At 44.3% G+C, this 15,637-nt stretch overlaps 1 protein-coding gene across 2 annotated transcripts in view; it reads right to left on the reverse strand.

The window, feature by feature from the left end:
• LUC7L (LUC7 like) overlaps positions 1–15,637 on the reverse strand; it is a 57,532-nt gene that overhangs the window by 33,381 nt on the left and 8,514 nt on the right. For both annotated transcript variants that reach the window (XM_019507509.1, XM_019507508.1), the window contains one exon: positions 4,815–4,913. In XM_019507509.1, the coding sequence (XP_019363054.1) occupies positions 4,815–4,910 (96 nt within the window). In that variant the 5' untranslated portion in view covers positions 4,911–4,913. The remainder of the gene's footprint in view (positions 1–4,814; positions 4,914–15,637) is intronic.

Consider the following 15,637-nt stretch of genomic DNA (forward strand, 5'->3'; position numbering starts at 1 on the left):
TACGACAAAGTGGTGGAACAACATCATCTGAGAAAAGTCTACTTCAGGAATCCTATGCAATTAAACAAATTAATATGTTAAACAACACACAGTATAGACTAGAATCTATATTGTTTTATAACACTATAATTTTAAAAGTTGTTAATACAACTCTGGACTGTTATTTATTTAAAATATTTGTATTCTGCTTGCACTAAGCTCCCAAAGTGGCTTAGGATTAACAATAAATATTTTTTTAAATTACATAATAGATAAATAGTTAACTATTTCAACCCAGCAGAGTGAGCTTATAGTGCTTTGGCCAATGGCAGAGGCCAAACTATATGGCTCTGCAGTCCCAGGGCAGCTGAGCAGCAAGTTGAGCAGCAGTGTTCTTTCTGGCAGGGAGGGGGGAAGCAAGCTCCCTGCCGCTGCTCCTTCTCCTTTTGATGGTTGAGGCCAGACTAGAATAGGCTAAAATAAAAATCTTTTCCCCCTTTTGTTGCAGGAACTTGGTAGCTCAAATGAAACAGCAGATATGAAAAAAATGGAAGATGAAAAAATGTTGAGCTGCCAGGTCTGGGCGAAGAAGAAGCAGGATCCTTGCTTTCAGGATCACTGACACCAGATATACAATCCACCATGAGTAGCTGTTCAAGACAGTCAAACCTTTTATCAAGCTTCGTGGACAAAATGTCAAAAGAAGATCAAGAAAAAGCAGATGAGACATTAGCTCGAGCTATAGTTGCAAGTGATACACCTCTCTCCATAACTGATAAACAATACTTTTTGTTATCACTTATCATATTCTGTCTTCGATAGAGAGTATGACAGAGTTCAAGCAATGGTTATTCAAAGGATTGGTCAAGCAGAATCACTGATTCCGATGTTGGATGGATGGACTGATATACAAGGAAATCCTTTATTACGCATTATGAGCCAATATTTCTGAAAGCAATTGCCACCAAACCTTCTCGTCATACAGGTGAACACACAGCCAAATTACTGAGTGAAGAGACTGAAAGTGCAGGTCCCTCCAGGGTACAAGCCCTTGTAACTGATAATGTGAGTAACATGAAAGCTGCATGGCAGATATTCAAGGCAATGTATCCTCATTTAATAGTATTTGGCTGTCTTGCTCATGGGTTGAATCTTCCGGAAAAGGACATAGTAAGTGTAAATACAATGAAAACAATATTGGCAAACTGCAAAGTGATTGTGAAGATACTCAACAATCATCACGTTGCTAATCAGACTCTGAAGAAATTACAGAAAGAGAAGCAGGGGAAGGAAAGTGAACTTTTATTGCCAGGGGAAACTAGATGGGGCTCAGCAACAAAGTGTTTACATAGTTTGCTGCACACAAATAACTGTTTGCAGTGTGCTTCAATAGATGACACAGCATCCCCAATTATTCCCGTGAACATTTGGAAGCAGATTCTCGACAATGATGTGTTCTGGGTTCAAGTTCAAGGAGCATCCAATTTGCTACTACCAGTTTCAGTGGCTATCAAGAAACTTGACGGAGATACACCAAGCCTTTCAAATGTTCCAGAGCTATTCAGACAACTGAATGAAAATCTAATTGAGCTTCTGCCTTCTTCACCTCTATCCAAAAAAGTAGTAGTAAAACAATTGTTTATTAAGAGATCTGAGTTTTGCTCTCATCCAGTTCATCTGGCAGCAAACCCTTCTGGATCCTCAACACAGAGGACAACATTTATCAGAAGGTGAATTATCTACTGCTCTTGATACAATTATGGAAGTAGCTAAGAAAGTCCCCAACATCCATGAAACAGCCATGATCGCAGACATTGCTGAGTACCGCGCAAAAGAAAAACTTCAAAGCAAAGACATAATTTGGTGGACAGCAGAGAATATGTCTCCTTTCACATGTTGGAAGGGACACTGTAATACCCGACTGTTGTCCAGGATTGCTCTAAGAATCCTAAGCATTCCCTGGAAGGCTTTCAGCTCAATCAAGACAAAAAAGAAGAATAGACTAACAAATGAATGTACTGCTAAGCTTGTTTCTGTTTCTCAAAATTGCTTGCTTCTGGAGAATCAGTCAGAAGCACAATTAGTGAAGAAGATGCTGTGCGATGATAAGCTGCCCTTGCCCACAGACTCATTCGTAAAACCATCCCTTAGTGAAAGAGAACATGGTTCAAGTAGTTCTGAATCAGATTTGCCTCAATCTGATTCTGAAATGAAACTAATAAGTAGTGCAAGTGATTCCTGGAGGTGCCACAATGACCTCAGTGGAAGAGAGTTAAACTCTGTTGAAGTAGATGAGTAGATGACCACAACATATCACGCACAGTTCTTTGGGTGTGCTAAAATGAGTGTATCAACAGTTTTCAGTGCCTTCGGTTTTTTTCTTACATTTAAACAAATAATGTAAGGGAAGTACATGCTATTATGTACTTCCCTTACATTATGTACTGTCTTTACATTTTTACAAGTATTCCAATAAAAATAATTTGTTTCCACATAAAGCTTTTAATTTGTTTGACTATAACATTTAAACTACATTAAGTGTGCTGTATTTAATTTTTTTTCTAATCAAATATTTCAGTTCAAATACTTGTGGCTACTGGAACAAAATTAACATGGGGTACTTTGTTAGTTTTGTTTACTAAATACAAGTCAAACAAACATGCTAAATCAGATCACGCTCTATTTAGGGCATTGGAAAATTTTCCAATTCAAAATTTTCCAGAAAACCCACATTTCTGGTCACGGACATAGGATTGTTTAATATCTTTGTTATGATTGGGCAGATGGGAGATTTGCAAATTTGCAGAGGACATCAAGTTAGACAGAACTGCAGACACTCTGAAGGGAAGGATTAGGATTTAGAATGACTAATTAACTGGAGAAGCGATATGACATTAATCAAATAAAATCCAATACGGAAAAAAGTAAAAAGTTCTATACTTAAGACCACATGTACAAATACAGACTAGGAAATGCCTAGCTGAGAGTTCAGCAATGTTTCTTGGCAGAGCGCCAAAAATACCCACAACACTGACTGGTAAGATGTTGGCATGCCAGGTCAGACAATGGATGGACCCAATCGTTGTTGTGATAGTACAGCTCTGGCCCCTTCTGAGACACACATACTAAGCAAAATGCCTTCACATGTCATGCTCTGGCACTCATGCTGGGGGGTTACCTACCCCTGCCCTAGCTAGTCTGCTGTAATGCAGAAAAGGACCTGGGGGTTATAGTGAACTGTAAGCTGAATATGAGTCAACAGTGTGTACCAGTTGGAAAAAAGGGAAATAATATACTGGGCTGTATTAATAGGAGCATCATTTGCAAGTCAAGCAAAGTGATTTTTCCACTTGATTCAGCACTCATGAGGCCTCAGTTGGAGCATCATGTCTAGTTTTGGACATCAAATTTCAGAAAAGATATTGGCAAATTAAAAAGAGCTCAACAGAAAGCAACAAAAATGATTACAAGTCAAGGAAACATGTTTTAGAAGGAAACACTGGAAGAGTGGTGATTATTCAGTCTGAAAAAGAGAAACCTGAGGGAGGATTTAATAAATAGTCTTCAGTTACTGAAAGGTGATTATAAAGAGGGTGGCAATAAACTATTCTCTGTGGTCACAGGGGATAGGACAAGGAGAAGTGGTCTTAAATTACAGCAAGGGAAATTCAGTTAATTATTAAGAAGAACTCTTACTGTGTGGGTGGTTAAGCACTGGAACAGGCTACCTACAGAGGCTGTGGAATTTCCATCCTTGGATATTTTTAATAGCAGGTTACATACACACTTATATAGCTGGGTTTAGACATAGCATAGTTTAGACAGGGATGATCCTGCCTTGAAAAGGGGCTTGGAACAGATCCTAAGCTCCCTTCCAGCCCTAGTTTTGTATGATATCAGCAGTCTCTTAAAGAATGGGGGTGGGTTGAAATATCAGGTTGTTGATAATTAAAAAGCTGTGAGAAATATACAAGTTTGGCTAGAAACATATTAGGCTAATGAAACAAATAAGAGCGTGAGACCAGCCTGTAAAAAGAGCACTGGAAATGGCACTTTATTTCAAAAGAAACTGGGACATGCAGGACAACCAGAAAATAGTTTATTATCTGTTTTGGCAATGAGATGAAGCAAGCTCAGTTGCCAAAACTGAATTACCTGCTTCATTTCTCCATCCCCCAAGCTCTTTCTTTTGCTCAGGAAAGTGCATAAGGCAGGTTAACTGCACCTTAGGTCTAACAGTGGTGCAAATAACACTGCAAAAATAATAGAAGACTTGGGCCCTGCTTCAAAGTTTATGAGCAAGACTGGCAGTCTCTACATTTTAAGATCTAGTGGACAATGTGTATAGAGACTGCTGACACAGTGCACTGAACCATCACAGCATGGACAACAGCTATACAAAGAAGGGAAAGTTAGCACTGCTTTTGCCCTTGACTGGTTCCAGTACAGGAAGTCAATCAAGAAGTTCAGGCTGGCAAAGGTAAGTCTGTGAAGAGCAGAGAATGTCGCATGCTGTGCCTAGCTGGCAACAGGATTTCCAAACATGACTTACAGCAGTGGCACTGGCAGGTCTGCACAGGCAAAAAATGCAGGGAAAGTCCATATTTTACAGTGTATTACTTCTGTTCTTATTTTTTGTTAATGATATAATTAACCTGTTTTAACCTTTGATGCCTGTCTGATTCACCTAGCTGACAAGAGGCAATGAATTATACACATTAGTACATTTTTCATATACAAAGGTTAGTTGGAATGCCAACTGGACACTCGGGCATTCCAGAGTCCAGCAAGATGTAAGCATTTATAACTGTAGTTACCCCCACCTCCAAACTTACATCCAATTCAAAAAACAGGTCTCTCTCTTTACTTGCAATCTCATAATCTGCTCTCAGTGCCAAATCATGGATCTTTGTACATTCTCCCAGGTCCATGCGCTGTTGGAAAGCAAAAAGAAAATTAACATTAAAACTTTCTATCACTGCAAGAAGCAGAGGATATTTAACTGCTGACATCGATGTATATATTCCTTTCATGCATCACATCATCCTTAAAGGCACTTTAGGGATTGATCTTCCCTCTTGGTCAACTAATAAGAAAAGTAACCAAAAGGTCTTCCATGTGTTCTTGTAGTGATCTATTTTGGTTAACTGTCAACAAAACATAATAGCTCTACAGTCAAAGGAAAGCAGGATGAAGCAGTTACCCAATCTTAATCCTAAAACTGCACAATGACAGGAAAATGGGTCTCACCAGGAAGAACACTGAGAAAGGGTCAAAATGAACCTGTCAGAATTAAGGTGCTGCTTCCTGGTGAAGTGTAAATTAGAGGAAAAGGATATGGCCAGGGGAGCAATGTGTCTAAGTCTTGCAAAATTAACCCCTTTACAGGACTGACCCATCCTAATGCAGCAGGGCTTTTAAAATTCCATTGGCCCAAAACAAAGGACTCTTTTGCACAAGACCATACAAATCAAACTGACAAAAAAACCCAATGGAAGAAGACAGGATCCTTTCTGTGAGAGTCTTCCAACCACGCCCAAAAGAGCAAATTTGTAGCAGATGGTGTTAAAAAAGGTTCTCGATCTGTAGGTCAGCAACCAAAAGTAATATTTTAAGCATTTAGTTAAAATGCCCAATAGATTACTTATTTCATTTATCAGCAAAGCCAGCATTCATTTTGTTTTCAAACAGACAAAGCATGCTTAGCGTCCTGAAAGTCATAATGCCAAAAGGCCTAACTATACACAAGAGCACACGGGGTTAGACTGCAGCTCTGTGTATATATCTATCTTTATACTCTACATCACGAAGAAGCACACATGTGCCTTACCCTACAGAAGCAGACTGCACATGCAATACTGTATTCCCTTCCAGGCTCCTCAGAGCAAGAGCTAAGAGACAGATAATGAACAGGGAGTGAGAAAGATTAACATTAAGACTACTGGCTTAACCAGTTCTAGCCACACAACTTGATCTTGAAGAGCTGCTGACTGTTCAGCCTCCTATTTTGCTCTACAGGTAGGGCCTGACTTAAATTGCAATTTCACATTTTTCATGAAAATCATTAAATTAAGTGATTTTCATGTAAAATGTGACTTGCTACAAAATGCCATGATATGACCACCTGCTGGGGAGTTCCCCAGCAAGGCATTTCATTGCAACAAGATGGTTGCTACAGGCTGAGGAAAGCATTCCCCAGCCCATAGTTTCTCAACCTGTGGTACATGTACCCCTGGGAGTATGAGACACAGGCAGGGGGTACACACATACCCCAACATTCTCTCTCTCTCGCCCTCTTTTCCTCGCTCTCTTGCCCCTTCCTCCTCTTAAAACTACAGCAAAAAATTTGGTGAAACTTAAAAAATTAAATTCCCCAGTAATAATTTGCTGTGCCGCACTTTGCGTGGCACTGGGTTCAGCCCTCCTAGCTTTAGCCAACATCACCTCTAGCCCAGGTACATACTTGAGTTGTGCACTGCTGGTGTAAAAGGTGGCAACCCTACCCGCACCAGATCAGACATCTGTCATATCATGGCCTTATATACACAGCCGTTCTTCCAACATATGGCACACATTAGTCTGTAAATATAAAATCCCCATGAAAATTGAGTGTTGGGATACTTATCAAAATTTTCAGAAGTTATGGGGTACTTGCTACTTAAAAGGTTAAGAAACACTGCCCTAGCCAGCAGCAAAAGCCTAGCAGCCCAGGGGTTGCAAAAGGGACAGGGGAAGGAGAGAGCTTGGAGAGGGGTAGGGGAGAGGCTTTTTGCTCCTTCAGTCTGGAAAACTGGGGCGCAGGGTGCTGGGAGCACCTGGGGACTGCCTTGGCAGATGGCCCTGACACCAGGTATGGGAGGGGCTGTTTGCTCCTCCAGACAGAAAAACTGGGATGCTAGGGTTTGAGAACAGGGAGCACAGAGGACCAAACAGCCCCTCACCTACCCAGTGCCACGGCCATCTGCCAAGGCAGCCCCCAGGTACGCCTGACCCCCTCCACACATTTTCCTGCCCAGAGGTGGAAAAAGCCCCTCCCTTTCCCCTGTCCCTTTTATGACCCTTTCCCCCCTCCCCTGGGATACTAGGCTTTCGCTGCTGGCTGGGGAATGCTTTCCCCACTGTAGCAGCCATCAGAACAAAAAGCACCCCCCGGGCATGAAAATTAGGGGTGCACCAATAGAGATTTTTGGAGCCAATACCGATGGCCAATTTTTAAGGAGCCATATTGGCCGATACCGATACGCTATGCAGCCAGGCAGGTTGCAGACCAGCGTTGGGGGAAAAAGGTGGGGGGGGGGGCCCATAAGGGGAGGGAGCAGGGCAGAGGCAGGCACTGCTCAGCCAGGGCAGGTCATGGGATGGTGCCACAAGCAGCTCATCCAGGGAGTGTGTGGGGGTGGCTCCCGCCCTGCACACACTCTGGGAGGGCATGGGGGCACATGCCCCCAGATCTGTGTGGGGCAGGGTGGGGCAAGCTGCTGCTGCGGGTTGGGGCCAGGGCTGTGCTGAGCTCTTTCTGGTTGCAGGGCTGAAGCGGGTTGCACTCAGGTAGGGTGGCGGCACTGGGAGGGGGCTACAAAAGGGGGGCTGCAGCCACCCCAAAACTCGCCATAGCATCCTCCTAGCCTCCTCCCAGCACTGCTTCTGCCCACCCCGAGTGCAACCCAGCCCATCCCCACCCCCTGGGAAGAGTCCAGTGCAGCCCCTAGCCCCAGCCTGCAGCAACAGCCCACCCTACCCCGCGCACAGATCCAGGGGCACTTGTCCCCCCATGCCCTCAGGTGCACCTCTCCCCACACACCGGATGAGCCATTTGCAGCTCCGCCCCACACCCTGCCCTGCCCCAGCTGAACAATGCCTGGCCCAGCCCCACTCCCTCCCTCACTGCGGGGGGGGCCTCGATCTGCACCCCGACTCCCGACTTACCAACCTGACACTGGTCTCCAAGCCACTGGGCTATGCTCCAGCTGTGCACATGCACAGGGCTTTTACTGGCCACATTATCAGCCACAGCAGGCAAAAAAAGCCGATTTTTAATACAGTCAACATTCCCTATGTTGGTGCTGATCCAATATGGGACCAATGTATAGGTGCACCTCTAATGAAAATGGTGGCCCCTGCCACTATTGGCCCATGATATTAGCAAGCGGCACCCACAATTTAAACCAGAACAACTCCTTATTGCATACAAACGAGGCAATAATTTCCACCTTCTTTATCTGCTTCTTATTTCTTCTCTTTTCATTACACCATGTTATACACTATCTTGCAAAGCACTCATATACCGATTCACATTATTATTCAAATTATCCACATCCCAAAACAGCTTCGTGGTAAGTGGACCATGCCACAAGTCCTGCTTTAAAACTGCTGACTTAAAATAGAGGTGCACCAATACATCGGTCCATATCATATTGCACTGATAAAAGGAAAACTGACATTATCGGCAATTGACTTTTTTTGGCCAACGTGACTGATCATGTCGCTGAAAAAATGCCACATGCATGCGTGTAACTGCAGCATGCACCCAGCCAGGAGTCCAGCCTGTAAGTGTGTGGGAGGCAGGAGCACAGGGGAGGGAGAGACCCCCGCAATGAGGGAGGGAGGGAATGGGGCTGGGGCAGGGGTACTGTATAGTCGGGGCACAGGATGGAGCCTTGAGCGGCTCCTCCGAGACTACGGGGGGGCGGGGCAGGGAGGGGCTGGGGCAACTGCTATCTCTGGGCAGGCCCCAGGGGAGACATGGAGAGCACGTGCCCCCTGGATCTGTGGAAGGCTGCCTGCTGCACACTATGGGCCGGGGGCACTAGGATCTGGCCCACAGCCCATATTTTGCCCTCCCCTGCGTTAGTATGATCTTTGGTTAGCAAGACTGAAACTATTCTGACTTGTCACCACTGAGCTATCTATTCATCTACACCTCCCTCAGCTTGAACAGAGAAATATGTGCTGCTAATCATGAGCATTAGACATAAGCACCACTCCCAGAAGCAAGTTCTGGGTGGAAATGAAATATAAATCTTTAGAAATAGCTCTGAAAGTTTTGCAAGATCAGACCCAGCCAACTCTCTTCCTTGGATTTAGAGAAGCTTCCAATCCAGTCATTTTATTGCAGTTACAACTTTCAGCAATTCCAGAACTAGATACGCACTTTCAGTCACTTCATTATGTGGGGCCACTGTATACTCAAATTCCTTTCCAACACCAGCTGAGGAGGTGGAGGGACCTCTTCTGAAAATCACAGCCCAGGACTGTCATATTTCCAAAAGAAGTTCAAGAACTTTTTCCAAACTGAAGTGGTACCATCACTTTGGAGAGACATGTTCGCAAGCTAAGCAAAGTAGTCCTCAACCTTGCCAGCTCCTCTTTCTCCACTCTTTGTAAGATGGCAATGTATCTCCAGGTTTCTCTCTTTGGACAAGCAAGCATCTGCAGAAAAGCCTTGGGTTCTAGTTCCCAATGACTTGCAATAAATTCTAGATATCTGGATATTTTTACCAGGACCTGGACCTCCACATGCAACACCAAAGCAAGATGACAGTTTGTATAAAAACAGCTCCCTGAAGGATGTTCCACTTATACAGTTTTCAGAATTGTTTCATCAGCTAATCTGGTAGCATCATTACCAGCAGGCACCCCATCCAGGAGTACTGCAGTTCCTCTGCTGGTAAAAATATGCCCATTGCTATCTGAGAACTAGGGGTGCACCGATAATGATTTTTTGGGCTGATACCAATGGCCAATTATTGGCCAGCCATATTGGCTGATACCAATCCGATCGCTGATATGCACTGGAGAGCAGCTTCCACCTGGTAAGTCAGTTGGGGGAAAGGGATTGGGAGGGCGGCGGGGTACAGACTGAGGCCCCCACAGTGAGGGAGAGAGTGAGGCTGGGATTGGGTAGGGCACCAGGCTTGTCCAAGGGGCATGGGGAGATGTGGCCGTTCCCGCCACTGCGTGCACTACCAGAGGAGACATGGGGGACATGTGCCCCCTGGATCTGTGTGCTGGACAAAGGCAGGCTGCCCACTGCGTAGTCAGGGTGATGCTGGGCTCTTCTGGCAGAGGTCTGGATAGGGGCTGCACTTAGGGCAGTTAGCTACAAGGTGGTTATGGATAGTTTTGGGGTGGCCACAGCCCTCCCCCACCCCCAATGGTGCTGACGCCCGCCCTGCCCCTGCGTGCAGCCCCGACCTATCCCCCCATCTGGGAAGAGGCGCAGTGGGCAACCTGCCCTCATCCCACACACAGATCCGGGGGGCATATACCCCCATGTCTCCCCTGGGGTGCACACAGCAGCAGGAGCCGCTCCCCCTTCCCACTCCCTGCACCCCCTGAATGAGCTCCATCCTGTGCCCCACCCAGGCAGTACCTGCCCGTGCCCCAACCCCACTTTCTCCCTCACTGTGGGGGCCTCAATCTACCCACCATACCTCTTCACCCCACAGACTTACCAGCCAGATGCTGCTCTCCAAGCTGCTAGGCTGCATTCCTGGCTACATGCGTGTTCCAGCTGTGCACATGCACATGGCATTTTTCGGCAACATTATCGGCCACATCAGACAAAAAAGGCTGTTTGCCAATAATGTCAATTTTCCTTTTATCAGTGCCGATACAATATGAACCAATGTATCGATGCACCTCTATTGAGAACAAACATCTAGAACATCTTGACTGCATAACCCCTAAGCAAGGATGATCACAAGCATCAGTTTATGACTTCAGATACACATACATGTAATACAGAATAAGGTCTCCAAGGAAGCTCAAGCATCACTTCGGTTGACTAAGAGGACAGATTGCAATATTTTACCTCCCACCTTAAGTTCCTCCAGAATTCACAACTATTCACACTGAGACTGGCAACAGAATCACCACAGACGACATCAAACAATAAGCTCAAACTAAAATAGCAAAAGCCTAACCAAAATATCTTCAGTTGCAAGCCTATAACTCTCCCTTAGCACCATCATGTTTGGAACCAGGCTCAGCTGTCCTAAATTGGAACTGGAAGAATGCAAGTAGAATTAACTAGTCTAATCAGATTGCAAACAGATGGTTCTTCCCACATGTGGACTTGTCTGAAAACTGGTCCAACAGGAAGTAGGAAATACCACCCCAGTGCACATCTACAAGCCTGCTGAATGGACACCCATTTGCTCTTACAGGTCAGATTACCTTGGTCGTGACATTCTATGATTCCTTACAATATTCAGTGGGGCAGAAAGGTAAACCAGTATCAAAACACCGACAGAACATTCCCACTTCTATCTCCATGGCCTCATACGTCTGACTGAAGGAAATGTAAAGAAATCTAACTGGCATGCTACCAATCTCTTAGAGCCTCCAACACCACACAAAAGCCAAAACTACACTACATAGATTTACTGGAAGAACTGTAAGCTTGTTCACTCAGTGGTTCTTAGGAGGTGACAACTCCTTTCTGCTAGCAAAGGAAAACCCGCTTTCTGACTGAAAGAAGACTCCTATTGCCACCTAGCAGCTGAGAGAAAATGCCTGTAGACATGCCCACGCTGTGTTTGCATGTAGAGACAATATGCACTCTAAAAGCTTTATGCTGGCAGCTGCTCTCTGTCAGAACTTCTGCTGGTAGAAAGCTCATAATGTAAATAAAAGCCCTCAGATGCTCAGCATCCAAGACTCACCAAACAGAAACCAAACCATCATATTTCACTAAGCAAAGCTACTCAACATCCATTCTTCCTCCTGTGCTTCACGAAACCTTCCAATAAGCAACTTAACAGATTACAGTGAAGGTACACATGGAGGAAACAAAAGGGTCAAGCTGGCAGGAATCTTGTAACACTTTTCTAAAAGTATCTACGATATCTGAGCGATGGTTATCTGAAAGGCAGAGGCTTACCCTAAAGAGCAGTATACCGCCTATCTCATTTAATAAGGCCTCAAAACCCTTACACCCAACACACAATTTAAGACTACAGACTTCTAATAAAGCTGCTTTTGCATCCATTTGAGGGTTCCTTTGCACTTCCCCACTTTAATTCACTCCTTAGCACTGGTGGCAATGGCTGAGATGCGTGCCAGCACATTAAATGCACCCTGCTGCATGCAGCGCCTGGGGCCAGACAAGTATACATGCTATATGCTGCCTGCGGGGCTAGTCTAGCATGTGCTACATGTGATGGTTACACCAAATTGGCTTCAGGCACTTGATGCAGTGCATGGGACTAATCTGCAGGCCTGATGCAGCCCACAGACTAACCCTGAACTACTTGAAGAAGGAATTCTACAAGTATGTTGGTAGCAAGAGGAGGATCAGAAACAATATGGGTCCCTTACTGAATGACAGAAGCAACCTTGCAACAGAGGAAGCAGAAAAGGCTGAAGTGCTTAATGCCTTTTTTGCCTGAGTCTTCACAGGGAAGGTCAGCTCCCAGACTACTACACTAGGCAGGACGTTAGCTCGCCTCAGTCGTAAAAGAACAAGTTAGGGACTACTTAGAAAAGTTGGACATGTACAAGTACATGGGACCAGATGAATGCATCCAAGGGTGCTGAGGGAGTTGGATGCTGTAACTGCCAAGCCACTGGCCATCATCTTTGAAAACTCATAGCTATCAGGAGAGGTCCCAGATGATTGGAAAAGGACAAATATAGTGCCCATATTTAAGAAAGGGAAGGAGGAGGAGCTAGGAAACTACAGACTAGTCAGCCTCACCTCAGTCCCTGGAAAAATCATGGAGTAGATCCATAAGGAATTCATTTCTAAGCGCTTGGTGAAGGTGATTAGGAACAATCAGCATGGATTCATCAGGGGCAAGCCATGCCTGAGAAACCTGCTTCCCTTCTATGATGAGATGACTGACTCTGTGGATGCATGGAGAACAGTGGATGTGATCTGCCTTGATTTTAGCAAGGCTTTTGATACTATTTCCCACAACATTCTCCCAAGCAAGCTAAGGGAGTATGGACTGGATGAACGAACTATAAGGTAGAGAGAAAATTGGCTGGAGCATCGGGCTCAGGCAGTAATAATCAATGACTTGATGTCTAGCTGGCAGGCGGTATCAAGTGGGGTGCCTCAGGGGTCGGTCTGGGGGCTGGTTTTGTTCAACGTCTTCATCAACAACTGGAAGATAGCATAGAGTACACCCTCAGCAAGTATGCAGATGACACCAAGCTGGGGGGAATAGTAAATATGCTGGAGGGTAGGAGTAGGATTCAAAGTGACCTAGACAAATTGGAGGATTGGGACAAAAGGAATCTCATGAGGTTCAACAAGGACAAGTGCAAAGTCCTGTACTTAGGATGGAACAATCCCATGCACCGGTACAGGCTGGAGCTGACTGGCTGGGCAGCAGCTCTGCAGAAAAGGACCCGGGGGTTACAGTGGACAATAAACTGAATAAGCCAGCAGTATACCCTTGTAGCCAAGAAGGCTAATGGCATACTCAGCTGCGTTGGTAGGAGTGCTGCCACTAGGTCAATAACTAGGGGAAGTGATTATTCCACTCTATTCCGCACTAGGGAGGCCACATCTGGAGTAGTGTTTTCAGTTTTGGGCCTCTCACTACAGAAAGGATATCGACAAATTGGAGAGAGTCCAGCAGAGGGCGACAAAAATGATTCAGGGGCTGGGGCACATGACTTATGAGGAGAGGCTGAGGGAACTGGGCTTATTTAGTCTAGAGAAGAGGAGACTGAGAGGGGATTTAACAGCGGGCTTCAACTACCTGAAGCAGGGTTCAAAAGACAATGAAGCTAGACTGTTCTCAGTGGTGGCAGATGACAGCACAAGGAGTAATGGTCTCAAGTTGCAGCAAGGTAAGTTTAGATTAGATATTAGGAAGAATTTTCTCACTAAGAGAGTAGTAAAACACTGGGACAGGTTACCCAGAGAGGTGGTAGAAGCTCCTTCCTTGGAGATTTTCCAAACCCAACCTAGACAAAGCTTTTCTGGGATGATTTGTTGGCGATGGTCCTGCCTTGAGTAGGGGGTTGGACTAGAAGACCTCCTGAGGTCCCTTCGATCCCTAATTTCTATTCTAATATTATAAAAGCTTAAGTTTATCTGTCTGTCCGTAATGCTTTATTCACACTTTCTGTGATTCTGTAGTCATCCAGCCTTCAGGACTGCGTGAGTTTGACACCCATGTTCTAAAGCACTTTGCAAGAAGAGTACAACATGAAACCCAAGATGGGCAAGTGACAAAGCAGAAAGAAAAGGCAGGAGAGCCCTCTCACATGATGGAATAGAGGCTGATGCATGGCAAGAAAAAACAAGACGACCAAACTCCAAGTTGCTTTACTGGGTCTATTTTGACACTATTTTAAAAATATAAGGAAATGTCTACAACTAACAATTTTACCCCAAAATTTAAACATTTTGGAAGCTGCAGTAATATGTTCGAGTCAAACAGCCTGTGCTGTGGCTCTCTCTGTTGGCACAGACTTAACACCACCTTGGTTCCAGAACTTACGCAGTGATTCTCAACCAGGGTGCCCAGATATTTCAAATAAAAATCCGTATCTGTAGTCTTTCTGAGTTCTCTGCAATAGAAAAACTGCTTGATTATTTCTCTCTAGTCAAAAAAAAGTTTAAGACACTGAGCTCCCCACACAAGGAAAATGAAGAGCTAGCATCCCCATACAAAGAAAATGAAGGATAATATGGCTGTGCTGCTCCTAAGCTACCTAGTTTAGAGAAGCTAGCAATGTAAAGCAACAGTTTTTAAATTAAAAATCGATACAGTAAATTATCTTTAATTGATTTTTTTTTTCCTCCAGAAGAACCATAAAATTACACTGGATGTTTTTTGCACAGGCTGACCTACAATAAAGGCCTGAAAATTTTGATCCTTGCACTGGCAGTATTTTTTGTGCATGCAATAAAAGCATCACATCAGAATTTTTTTCTGGGCATAAGAACATAAGGCAGTTTTTATTTTAGTATTTTTACTATATTTCATCCTTTCAGGCCTTTCCCAGATTGTTTGATTCTCCAGCAAGATTTTTTTAAGGGGATGAAAGTTCAAGGTCTTTAGCTGTGGGAAAAACTGTTTTTCCCTAAATGAGAACCTGAAAGCATGGAGTCAGCTTATAGGTAGGGTCAATTTATAATCAGAGCAATATGGCAGTACCGACTGTTAAAAAGTGGAGCAAGTATCTAAATTCTTCTCTACCATGCAGCAATCTAATTCTTACGCGGTGGTGACAAGCTGTGCTGTGTTTTCTTTTGAAAGTATTACAGGGTATACAATAATTAAGCAATCTTTTGAGGTATCTGTTATCAAAACTATTTTTATAATTTTTACGCAGGCAGCCAAAGTTAAGATACTTTGAACTAAAGCACTTCTGAGCATCATCCCATACATAGTACCCCTTTGCTCCCACAGAACATTTCTGAACTGAACATGAGAGATTAATGGGCAGATGCTGAAAAGCAGGAAGATGTGATTTTTTTCCATGTGCCAATTAAACAAATCTGCTCCAACATACCTTATCTGCCTCCTTTGCCAAACCAGATTAAAAACAAGATTACAGACAACAGTAAATTGCCATTAATACTCTCAATATATTGTCCTTTGCATCAGGAGAGATGAAAACAATCTGACCTACTAGCAAGTCCTTCAGATATGACCATGCTGCTCAGGTGTGAAAAGCTGGGGGGAAAAGT

The sequence above is a fragment of the Gavialis gangeticus genome, unplaced genomic scaffold (assembly GCF_001723915.1).
Source record: "Gavialis gangeticus isolate Ggan-Ray unplaced genomic scaffold, GavGan_comp1, whole genome shotgun sequence".
NCBI lineage: Eukaryota > Metazoa > Chordata > Crocodylia > Gavialidae > Gavialis > Gavialis gangeticus.